The sequence below is a fragment of the Triticum aestivum genome, chromosome 4D, assembly GCF_018294505.1.
Source record: "Triticum aestivum cultivar Chinese Spring chromosome 4D, IWGSC CS RefSeq v2.1, whole genome shotgun sequence".
Classification (NCBI taxonomy): domain Eukaryota; kingdom Viridiplantae; phylum Streptophyta; class Magnoliopsida; order Poales; family Poaceae; genus Triticum; species Triticum aestivum.
This window is the reverse complement of record NC_057805.1, coordinates 12313736-12325640: the sequence shown is the minus strand read 5'-3', so window position 1 is coordinate 12325640 and position 11905 is coordinate 12313736. Positions and strand designations below refer to the sequence as shown.

The window sequence follows — 11905 nt, the reverse complement described above, 5'->3', positions numbered from 1 at the left end:
GACGCAAGAACCACTCCCAGTTATCATTGTTCTCCACCTCAACCAAAGCGAAAGCCAAAGGCAACACCCGGTTATTGGCATCACTTGCTATTGCAACCAATAAAGTGCCCTTGTATTGTCCGGTCAAGAACGTGCCATCAATGGCGATGACGGGCCGACAATGCTCAAAAGCCCTCACGCATTGCTCAAAGGCCCAAAATGCACGGCCAAATACTCGGATGGTCCTCCCGTTATGAATCAATGTTTGGTGCCCATGAGGCTCAACCACGTGAACCATGCCTGGGTTTGTGGCGGCCATAGCTAACAACAACCTAGGGAGTCGGTTGTATGCTTCCTCCCAATTGCCATATAACATCTTGAATGCGGCTTGCTTCGCCTTCCATGCCTTGCCGTACTTCACCTTGTAATGAAAGATGGCTTTCACAAGGTCAATGACACTCTTGATGCTCATTATTGGAAGTGTGGATATTTGGTTGGATAACCTGTAAGCAATGAACTCGGACGTGAGTTGTCTGTGTTGTTGGTACACAAGCTCGCCATCCGCATTCTTGTGCCGGCACATGTGAGTTGGTAGACAACTCACTATGCGCCAAGTGGGACCTCCTTTCCATGGCCTCGCACGCACAATCCATGGACATCTTGGCACTTCACATTTGACCGTGTAACGCACATTGACGTCCGAGTTGGCCACTTTATGTGGACGATAATGTGTAACCGAATAGTTGTCAAGCCACATCTTCAATTCCAAGAAGGATTCAAACTCACAACCGGGATATATCCCGTTCTTGCCGTCTTCCAAATCACGGTGAGAACTTGGCCTAGCTCCAAGAGATATGCATTTGCCACCATCCACAACGGCTTCATCCGCGAGACTAAGATCCTTGAACAATGGTGTCTTGTGGTCCTTCCCGAATACCTTCTTGAATGCTTGGGCCTCCTTCGGCGTGAACCCCTCCTCATCAACTTCTTCATCGGGACCATCGTCATCCGAGTCCGATGCATATGCACGGGAAAAAGGGATGGATTGGTCCATTGTCTCTTGCACATGATATTGGTCGAGATCACCCACATTGTTGTCATGGAGATCAACTTCGTTGTCATCCTCCTCGTACTCATCATTCTCCTCTTCAAAAGCTTCATTTTGGTTGTTTGGAGTCGGGCTCAATGTTGGCCAATCTTGTTGCATGAAATGAGGTTCACTCATTTGATCTTGGTTAATGGGTGGGGGAGTGCTAGCAACCAACGGGGAGGGGTTCCGGTTCAAGTCCAAATTCAAAGTAGACTCAACCTTCTTGGAGGCAAATAACTCAAGAGCCTTGTCTAGAGATTCGGCAACCGTCTCCTTGTATGCAACCCAACGTTGCTCGGAGTTCACACGCATTGTCTTCCAACGGATGTGCATTCCAAAACCAACATTATGCCTTCCCTCGAACTCAACAACGTCACTTGGGTCCATCCAATTCAAATCCTTCCTCACTTGGTCCAAGAGCTCCGCATAGCTAGGACTACTCTCAAACACCATGTCAAGCTCATCCGGGTCCGGCTCAACATTGCCTTTCAAAAAGGCCTCTTTATCCACATGATGAACATAAACACATGTTCTCCCCATCCCTACAATAATCAAAAACACACATATATCAAGTAAGTACTTAACAAAAATATTTGCACAAATACATGCCAACATATATGAATTAATAACCATAACCCCCACTTAACAATAACCACAATCCTAACCATAGGATAACCCTAACACCAACATCAAACACACATAACCCTAACCCTAGCATACTATGAAAGCCTAACCATACCAAATTAGCAAAGAAACATAACATCATTCAACACAAATTTGCAAATCCAAGCCAAAGCTAGGGTTTCCCCAAAGTAGCAAGATTTGAGCAAATGTGACAATTCCTATGGATGAAAACGAGGGGATCGGAGGAGATTACCTTAAGGGAGGGGTTGGCTTCGAAATCCACGGTCAAATACTCCGGATTTGCAAGATTTGAGAAGGATTTGAGAGGGGGGAGAGGGGAAGAGAGGAGGGGCGCAAGTCTAAGGGTTGGGTGGGTGGGGGTGTGTGGGGTGGGGTGGGAGGGGAGAGAGGGTGGGGCCAGCCTAAGTGGAACACAGACTGTGCAGCGCCTAAGAGACGGGCGCTGCACATTACAAGTGTGGCGCCTAAGCCTTAGGCGCTGCAGTGCTGTCTGTGGGGCCGCAACTGGACCAGGGCTGCCACGCTGGCAGGAGGTGCGACGCCTAAGGCAGAGGCGCTGCATAGTAGTGTGCGGCGCCTAGCTGTCGGGCGCCACACGAAAGGGTCAGTAGAGTGAATTTTTTTCGAAAGCAGGTCAGTTTGTGATTTGATTTCGCCCTTAGGTCAAATATGTGATTTCTGCCGTTCACCTTGCTTCCAAAAAAGCCACATGCCTCCTCCCCTTGGACTACCGGCCCATAAGCCTCATCCACCTCTTCGCCAGGCACTTCGCGAAGGTTTTATCACCGCGTCTCGCGCCACGCCTCTGCGAGCTCGTTTCCACGAACCAGAGCGCATTTGTTGCAGGACGTAGCGTACACCACAATTTCCTACATGTGCAACAAACGGCGCGACACCTTCACCAGCTCAGAGCGTCCTCGGGTTGGTAGCTACCATGGAGTATGTTGACTTATGGCGCCGCCTTCGCGATGTCTTGCTCGGGTAGGAGCCTGACACGATCCGTTGGCGCTGGATTGAGAAGGGAATCTACTCTGCAAAGTCATGTTACATGGCTCTCTTCCAGGGCTCGATTTGAGGACCCTTCTGGCAGCTAACATGGAAGAATGGTGCACCCACGGGCGTCAAGCTGTTCCTATGGCTTGCTGGCCTGGACAGATGTTGGACGGGAGAGCACCTTGCTCGCCACGGACTACCCCACTCGTTGGTTTGCATCCTCTGTGACCAGGAGCAAGAGTCCATACCATACACCATCTCCTCGTCGGATGCGTCTCCTCATGCATTGTCTGGCATGATATATTTCATTGGTGCCACCTCACCATTGTGCCTCTGGACGGTAGGATAAGCTTCTTCGACTGGTGGACCATGGCTGTCGAGAGCTCTCCTCTGAGTCACCACACAGCCATCGTAACGCTCGCAGCTCTCATCTCTTGATCTATTTGGAGACACCGAAACTCATGCGTCTTCGACGGCGCCACACCTTCTCATGCCCACCTGGTTAGCCGCATACAGGAGGAAGCTCGCACGTGGGCGAAAGCGGGAACTCGTGGGCTTAGTAACATCTTACTTGCAACGTAAACTTATTCCGTCTCAGGGCCGAGCAACCCCCCTTATCTCTTCTCCTAAGCATCCTCGCTAGCGTCTAACCATGTACGCTAAGCGAGGATCGCTACCGTGTACCGTCTCTTCCTTTATCAATGAAATGACACGCATCATGCATATTCGCAAAAAAAATCATATTGAGATTCCTAAAAAAGCATACGGATGAATTCCATAACAATTTTGCGACCATAATCATACGATCCAAAGTCTTCCATCACCGAAATTTGTCCCCAGGGCTCTAAAATCCATATGAAATGGGGACAAAAGTAGAACCGTGACAAGACACCACTTGCAAAGTTTACGACTTTACGAGAACACACACACACCATCTGCTCTGGCCGTTCTCACTCCGGATAAAAAAGTGACGCCTTTATTGAGTGGGCCGGAATCGTGTGGAGGAGGTGCGCGCACGCCGACGGCGGTGCCTTGCCGCGGCCTCCGGCGTCGCTTTCCCCCATGGTCATGGCCATGCGCCCATGCCCCCCACGCGCGCGCTTTCGCTCTCACCTCTGCGTCTCGTCTCATTCTCGCTCCTCGTCTCGGCCGCGAAAGCCAAGAAAGCTGCCGCTCCCCGGCCTAGTCCCCGCTCGCGTCTCTTTCCACGCCGACGCGGCGGCTGTCATGTGGGAGCACTTCCCGCCCCGGGCCTCCGCCGGGAGCCGCGGCCCCGCGCCGCCCTACCACCACCACCACCACCACCAGCAGCAGCAGCATGTCGCGCCGCCCGACTACCAGCAGCAGCATGTCGCGCCGCCCGACTGCCAGCACCAGCATGCCGCGCCGCACGGCCACCCCGACCCGCTGGCCTCCGTCTGGATCCGCCGCCTCCACCTCGCTCCCCCCAACCCGCCGCCGCCCCGCGCCAGCCTCGCGCCCCCGCTGTCCCACGACCACGACGCCGTCTCCGCCCGCAGCGCCGGGTTCGGCCCCTTCCGCTGGAGCCCGCGCCCGCCGGCCGCCCCCGGCCCCGCCCCATGTGGCGGCGGGGGCGGCCCGCCGATGATGTCGCCGTTCTTCCGCTCCCCGCCTCAGCCGCTCCCGCCGCTCGCGGACGTCAGGGAGTTCCCGCCCGTCAGGCCTATGGTCTGGTCTGGCAGCAGCGGCAGCGCGTTCCCCGGGTCGCCGTCGCCGACGGTGCTTGGTGTCAACCCTCACGCATCCTGGCTACCGACGGCAGCTGCAGGTATCCAACATACTCCATATTTCCGCTGCGCGTCAACGTCAGAAATTGCTACGGTTTTGCTTTTAACCGTTTCAGCTCAAATTTTTCAAGAGTCCAGAGTTCAGAGTTCAGAGTGGTGCCATGAGCCCTTGGCTACCTCTACCTGTACACCATTTTTTTAGCATAGTTTCATTCATCCGTTTCACTGATACACCTTGCCATTTTCTCTTCAAAACCTAGCACTTCCCAACTACCTTATTCCCCATGACGCCAGAACTTCGAAAATGTATGAAAAATCTGGATTAAAAAATTAATTGATGCTTGAAAGTTCTAACAAGTTATTAGAATGGTCATTTGTTCCGGCTATATGGTGTGACTATTGTGTGTGTTACATGTATCCAATTCTTCTCTTTCCTTTTAGTAGAAGTAATAGTTCCGCGGGGGAAAGAAACCCCGTGGATCCCGTGATAACACTATTATTTCTGGGCAGCTCTTCGTTTGATCTATATAGATCATGTTTATCAGTATATAGATAGATCATAGATATAGACAGTGGACACCATGTTAAGATATTTTATGTCTGACAATTTCCAAGAAAAACACACTTGGATTTATTGCATGTGCTCCACTGACCATCATTATCCATTCTGGGGTCGCCGCACATACCGTTTGTTTTCCCCTGGGTCTTAATTGAACTGTTATGATGAAATTTCTCTTTGTGTAGGTTCAGCTTATCCTAACCATGATGTGGACATGATTCCCATAAGAACTTCTCATGTAAGATTTTTTTTAGATACATTTCCTTCATTACATGGGAACATGCATATTTATGGGTAACAGGGGTTGGTTGCTCTGCTGCTTTTAGAGGCAGTCTTGCAACAATATTTTTTTTGGGGAAGTTGCAACAACAAATAATGATTGCTACGAGGGAAAATTGATATGCTATTTTATTTATGGGTAAAATGGGGTTTGTTTGTTCTGCTGGTTTTAGAGAGATTCGCACAACAGCAGATAATGATTCCTAATAGGGAAAGTTAAATATGTTAACTTCTACTGGTTTGAGAGGTACTGAATCAAATGATTCCACAGTTTGGGGGTTAAAATAGTACTTTGGTCAGAGTTCGGAGTTTAAATTTTTGACCATTGCTATGTTGGAACTGAATGCCTACAAAGTAAGTTTGAAAAACTGCATAAATGACCTTGTGGGATACATTTAATTCAATGTCCTGAAATTCGTTGATGTACCAGTACCACAAAATGAAAGTAAGCTTTGTGTATGAGAACCACCTCCCATTGGGGTGGTGGAGTTTCGGGGTAGACTCCACCCACCAGGGTTAAAAAAATGTTCAAAAATCCTGGTGCTCACATGTACACAGGAGGGTGCGCTTCAGAATGAATTTATTGAGGTTCGTGGATTCATCTCTAGTCTACGCCAACTGCAGGCGTGTGAGGCCACACTCGCGCTGTTGTATGCGTTTAGAAATCGTGAGCTGTTTGTAGATAAGTGCAGATATAGTTAGAATTAACATCAAACTTATTCCAGAGACCAGGCTAGTATTCTACAACCTATATGGCCTTGATTCCTGAGTTCTTAGAAAGGGATGAAGAGTCGCACGTGATCTTGGATGAGTGACGTCAATGAATAACTAGTGTGATTATGTTGAGTGGTTCATGTGGTAGATGAGAATCTCAGTATACAGATAAAATAATAGGTCCATACTTCCAGCTTTGGCATGTACCAAAAGATATTTTGGTTCTGAATTTTGTAACGATTCTTTTATCAGGGAAACACTTGTAGTAAACTTGAATTACCTAGCTTATCAGTCCCTGGCCCCTCCCAATTCTTAGTCACAATCTTGCATATTCCTAACTAGTGCACAACTGTTAAGCTGTATCTTCGAGAGGCTTTTCGTGTGATGGTGCAGAAAACTTCACTAGCAACAATACAGAAATTTTCCATTTTGTTGATGGTTCATATATTAAACCACGAATCATCCTTGTTAGCTGCATTACTGTTCATTATTGTTCCTAGCTGGAGGAATGACAATATCTGCTAGCTGCTGTTGGTCGTATAGTAGTTGCAAGATCTGGCTACCAACTCTGCTCTGCCCCTGGATCACATTGTTTCATCGTTAATTACATATAAAAGAGTAGGAGGGGATTTATCACAAACAAGAGCTGTGGATTCCAGCAACTGTACTTCTAAGGAATGAGTAGCTGATAAAGACCCAGGACTGAATTCACTCTCTTGATGTGGTAGCAATATCTGTTGCTAAGAAACTGACCCTCCATTTCTTGCAGGATCTCCATGTTAGACAACACAGCATGATCCCACAAAATTTTGCAAGGCGCACCCCTAGTTCCAGCAGCGAACACGACGAACCTTTCTCCTATTGGAACATGGGGAGGTTCCAGAGAAGCACCACGACTTCGTCGATCTCGCAGGTTGCTGTTGAACCTGGCAATTTTGTGAAGAAGAGGAATGCTGACTCAAACAGTTTGCTCCCTCTCAAGTTCAGAAAGCTGAGTGAGGCTGGATAAAACCACACCATGGCGCCACGGGTTCTCCGTCCTCGGGGGGAGGCATACACATGCACTTGTCACGCGGCAGTGCTTCGCCACGTAATGGCTCAAGCAGATGTCACCATTTGGTGGCTATCATGTAAAGTAAAGTAAGTTTGCTTCAAAAACGTCGCACCCTTTGAGACACCGATACATTTGGTGTCGGATCTCAGCGGTGCTTACCGCTGGGATGCATGCATGTTTTTTGAATTCAGGGCTATATACAGGGTGGTGTGATGCGCTCTCATGCTGCTCGCATACCTCAGAATAATGTCTCGCATACTGATAAAAGAAATGAATAAATTTGCCATGAGAAGCTTTATGTGTTCTTTTTGTTGCCTTCACTGTATTTTACTGTTGAGCTGGTGTGCTTGCAATTGTTTACCTAAATTTTGCTGTGGAATGTGTACTAATTCCAGCAAGATTTTGTGGCTAAATCTCACAGTACATACTCCCAATCTTAATAAGCGGGCGGTGTTTTGTGTCTTATTGGGGAGCGGGCGGCGCTCTAAATTTAGAAAAAATGCAAAAAAAATCAGAACATTTTGAATTTTTTGGACATCCAAGATCCTTGGGTGCGCCAGGAGCGTGCAAACGTGCATGAAGAAATGATGACACAATGTGTCAGTGACAACATAGGTTGGATGGCAACATTACCACCACATATTCAGAAACATTGCATCGATAAATTCACATGTGTCACCAAGTTCACCATTCTTTTCAAGAGAATAACATTAACACGTGCCGCAGCGGACTAGTCGAGGTAGCACAACAAATCGGGCGAAGAAGCTACATACAAGCAGAAAAGACACCAACTAAAACAAATCTAATAATAACACGAACGAAGAACATGCGCTATAGCTGTACTAGCAACAGGGGAACACTTTCTTCAGTAGTCCTGTCAAAGCGAATGCTTCTCTAGTTACTGCCTATTGACTGATCTTGCAGCCCCGGACATAGGAATGCTCGTAGTTGATGTACTGCGTCCAGTAAGGCCGGTACTTGGTCATCGCAATCTCCAGCCACGGCTTCATGTTCCCGTTGTAGTGGATGACGGCGGCGGTGTCGATCTCCGCGTGCTCGACCGTCGGGTTGTACCCTAGCCCAAGCACATGCCATGATTTGTCCAGGGGGTGCGTCAGCTTGTAGAAAGTCATGAGGCCTGGCGGGAGCGTCCCCAGTTTCCACAGCAGCCTGTTTTCATTCTGTGAAAAGAGCAAGGCAAAGAAACAGTGTCAAGACTTGGATTTGGCACATGTATTCATCTATACATTCAGGAAGAAATGCATGATTTCAATTCTAGTTTCAGAAACCCAAAACGATGGCGGCAGATCCTACATGTGCTACTAATGCATTATTATGAGCCACCGCAGAAGCTGAAAAATGGAGACTTATGTGAAATAGCCTTCTACAAATGAAGCTGTCCACACACCATATCACCATGATAAAAATAAACAACTGCAGGTTCATATACAATCATGCTCATGAAATATTTACTGTAATTACTTCATGTAAAAGATATAAGGCTATATGCATGACAGTGCAGAAAACATTTGACGGGCAGAAAAGTGGGCACAGTAAAAGTAATTTAAACATCATTTGAGTTATTTCTAACTCACCATGTTCTGCCACTTATGGTAAATTCCAGTAATGTCCTTCTTCTTCCACTCCTCCAGATCAAATATATTCATTCCATAAGCCCAACCACATGCATTAGGATCAAAATTCTGCGAAATATTTGGGTTTGAAAAATTGAGGTACTTGTCAAATCGGTGGAAACTCTCCCCACATGTTTCCACAGCACCATTTACATTCCCATTAAGATCAACCTCCCATAGTCCAGTCAAGTCCTTCTGGACCACAATGTCGTCATCGAGGAAAAGGATTTTATTCAACTTAGGATAGACTTGTGGCAGGTAAAATCTTAGATGGTTGAGCATGGACAGATATTTTGGGTTTCGGTACTTCAGATTGGAGGACCCAGCAGAGAGAGTTTTTTGGCGATCTGCCTTAAAGTAGTACTCTTTCATGGCTGCAGACTCGAGCTGCTTCAAAACAGGGCAGTACGAAGAGTTCAACCATTTGAAGTCATCCACATTTTCAACATGGATTGTGGCATCCCCAGGTGGATTCAACAAGAACCACATGTTCATTGCCCCAAAGTTCAGTTTGTCAGTAACAAGATGAAAGACATGCTTCTCAGGCTCCTGCAGTTTTTTAAGCAAGAAAATCAGGAGCTGCTACTGAATTGGATCACATACATCATTACGAAGAAACTGAATTTCCAAATCAAAGTCCGGACTGCACTAACCTTTGCGTTCACGATGGTTGAGTTAACCACAACTGATGCTGCCAGAACATTGTCCGAAAAAAGAGCATAGTGATAAAGGTCAGGATCTTCCAAATTCTCGCTATTAGGGAACTTTCTTTTCTCTGGAGAGAGAAGGTAATAGTCTATTGTTAAGCGCATGGACAAGCAATGTATGCCATTCGGTATTGTCTTAGCTGCCAACTGACTGAGGAAGGTGCTCTGCTTCTTTAAGCTCCGGACCTGCTCATCAGCTGACTGAAGCATTGATCTTAAACGGTGGGTAATTTCCTTGCAATCGTACAGTTGATCCCTAGCTTTTGATAAAACTTGACCCATTGCTTTTGCTCTCTCAGAGGCACTTCAAATCAAAGAAAAAAGAAATGAGTAGTGCAGGGAAATTTGGTTAAAAGTACAGTTCGAGCCTAAAAAGTAAATACCTCTTAGGGAGATCAGAATCAGCAGTAGCTTCCCCAAGGGAGCGCTGGCTTTCCTTGATCCTGGCGAGTAGCTCCCGATAAAGATCGAGCTTGTCCCTGGATTTGGCAAGCACGGAATATATTCTTGCCATGATCATTTGGTCCCGCATCAGACGAACATTTGCATCCGCCTTCTCGTTTTCATTCTCGCGTCTCCATAGACTATATTTTCCCAGCACAGCAGAATCAACTGCTTTTGAACGCTCAAAACCTGCATTCTCAAGTTTAACTAGGGCTTCATCATCCTGCTGCACTGTTTCCATCTTTATTACACCGGTCCTCTCCCCCAATTTCTATACAAGGAAATATAAGACATGAACAGAGGGAACAGGTATAAGATTTCATTTCAAAATGAGAGGTCGTGCAAAGAAGAAGCTATGTGATTAACCACATCTGAAAATCATAAAATGAGCACAGCAGTAATTATCCTACTCAAATTGCAAGGATGTTTGTTCATCTAAAAAATCGCAAGGGTTTGGCAACGAAGATAAAAAATGTTACCCTGCGAGTCACATCTCGTGGCCTGCTTAGGAGCTGAAGGCTATCTGCATTAACAAAAATAAATCCCTTTGTCAAATGTGCTGCTCTGAGAAGACACAGTAGTATGCAACACATTTGTTTCATCATTACTAACCATCTCGATTCAGGGAGAAATTCTGCAGTTTAAACTTGGGTTCCCTGCTCCAGTCTGGCACCTACCATCGCAGGAACAGATCAGCATAAGCACATATATCTCCATAACACCGAGGAGAAAAAGTAACGAGGAAGGGTGATATTGTGCTAACCAGTTTGCCAGAATAAATCGGGTCCACTCGAGCTGCACAAAGCAGAAGCACTTGCATCAGAATGAGCCCAGGATATAGGTTTCAGAGCAAACAGAAGAGTAAATTGCAATGTGGGTCAGTCAATAAACTTGGTCAAGTATACCAAGTAGCTAGGTCACCGTTATCCTAATTCGCACATCTGAGTGGCCGAACTGGATCGGGCGCCTCAATCACTGCATATCAGCGTATCGACTACCATGCCACATCAACTCCACAGTGTACTTTGCACTTAAATCTAAATACACGCTGAATCTATCCACAGATTCCACATCAAGATCGTACTAACTCCTCAAGAACAAAAGGGCTGGTCACCACACCTACAGTTGTAAGTTCTAATCCCAATTACCCTAGATTGACAGTTCAAGAGCAGTTGCGACACTGGCACTGGCAGCATCAGACGTCCGCCACACCCGCGACTGCGGATCTTAATCTGGCCAGAATTACCCTAGATTGACAGTTCACGAGCAGTTGCTACTGACAGCACGACGGCCGCCTTGCAGCAACGTCAGACCTCCGCCGCAGCGGCGACCGCGGATCTTAATCTGATCTACAGGGGCGACTTCCGGGAAAGCAGGGCGGGGGAAGAAGAGCTCCTCACCTCCGGCGGCGGCGGCGGCGGCGAGGAGGAGGAGGCAGAGCGCCGACAGGGAGGCCGTGGGCGCCATCTCCCCTGCCCGATCCGGCGAGGGCGGGCACGCGCGCGCTGGCCACGAAGGTCGATCGCCGCTCCCCCGCCGCTGCTAATGGCGGTGGATCATCGTGTCTCGGCTGGAAAAAAGGTCGGTGCTTTTCGTGCGATGCGGTGGAGCGGAGCGCAGGACGGTGGCGGAGCGGAGCGGAACAAAGCCGTCGTGTGGGCCCAAAGCGAAAGGCCCGACAGTGGTGGACTTTGTTTCTTTTTTTTTCGCGAAAAAGCCGGAAGATGGTAGGCGGGCAAGAGGATCATTGGCCCGCTGTCCAAGGCCTGGAGAGAGGGTTATTGGGCTGGAGGAACTAGGTAGAGATGTGAGGAAATTGCAGCCTTGTATTTCACTTTGCTTGCTCTAAAAAAATTCACTTGCGCTTTGTATCCTTAAGTTTAAAAAAATGGAACATCCTGTCAAAAAAGAGTTCAAAAAGCCGAACATAGCGTTCCCGTTCCCCGACTCTAGATGTCTCCTCAACGCCATCGCCTTAGTCCCCTCCTCCCTTGTCTCACTCGCAGCTTGAGAAGTGGGGATCTACCCTCTTACTTAATCTTAGTCTGAGCATGTCCTT

The 11905-nt window shown here is 47.7% G+C and overlaps 2 protein-coding genes across 3 annotated transcripts; one reads left to right on the top strand and one right to left on the bottom strand.

Moving 5' to 3' along the window:
* The first annotated feature begins 3651 nt into the window (after window positions 1–3651).
* LOC123095723 (trithorax group protein osa) lies at window positions 3652–7366 on the top strand. 2 transcript variants are annotated; one of them, XM_044517275.1, is made up of 3 exons: window positions 3678–4496; window positions 5200–5252; window positions 6777–7366. In XM_044517275.1, exons 1-3 carry the CDS (start codon window positions 3770–3772, stop codon window positions 7014–7016), a joined length of 1020 nt encoding a protein of 339 aa, XP_044373210.1. In that variant the 5' UTR covers window positions 3678–3769; the 3' UTR covers window positions 7017–7366. The 2 variants fall into 2 exon arrangements, with proteins under 2 accessions (XP_044373211.1, XP_044373210.1); XM_044517276.1 differs by lacking the exon at window positions 5200–5252 and having other exon boundaries at window positions 3652–4496.
* A 337-nt stretch (window positions 7367–7703) lies between these two features.
* LOC123095722 (polygalacturonate 4-alpha-galacturonosyltransferase) lies at window positions 7704–11517 on the bottom strand. Its single transcript, XM_044517273.1, has 8 exons — window positions 11247–11517; window positions 10610–10641; window positions 10459–10519; window positions 10326–10369; window positions 9786–10117; window positions 9349–9706; window positions 8657–9244; window positions 7704–8242 (listed from the first exon to the last, which is right to left on the bottom strand). Exons 1-8 carry the CDS (start codon window positions 11311–11313, stop codon window positions 7967–7969), a joined length of 1758 nt encoding a protein of 585 aa, XP_044373208.1. The 5' UTR covers window positions 11314–11517; the 3' UTR covers window positions 7704–7966.
* Window positions 11518–11905: the final 388 nt, after the last annotated feature.

What these genes read in the sequence shown, in the direction of transcription:
- LOC123095722 (XM_044517273.1), bottom strand. Translation starts at nt 11,313, where the DNA reads ATGGCGCCCACGGCCTCCCTGTCGGCGCTCTGCCTCCTCCTCCTCGCC. An exon ending in CACGAGATGTGACTCGCAGG is followed by an intron (nt 10,118 to 10,325) that starts GTAACATTTTTT and finishes TTCCTTGTATAG; the next exon opens with AAATTGGGGGAGAGGACCGG. An exon ending in GATTCTGATCTCCCTAAGAG is followed by an intron (nt 9,707 to 9,785) that starts GTATTTACTTTT and finishes TTTGATTTGAAG; the next exon opens with TGCCTCTGAGAGAGCAAAAG.
- LOC123095723 (XM_044517275.1), top strand. Translation starts at nt 3,770, where the DNA reads ATGGTCATGGCCATGCGCCCATGCCCCCCACGCGCGCGCTTTCGCTCT. An exon ending in GCTACCGACGGCAGCTGCAG is followed by an intron (nt 4,497 to 5,199) that starts GTATCCAACATA and finishes CTCTTTGTGTAG; the next exon opens with GTTCAGCTTATCCTAACCAT. An exon ending in TTCCCATAAGAACTTCTCAT is followed by an intron (nt 5,253 to 6,776) that starts GTAAGATTTTTT and finishes CATTTCTTGCAG; the next exon opens with GATCTCCATGTTAGACAACA.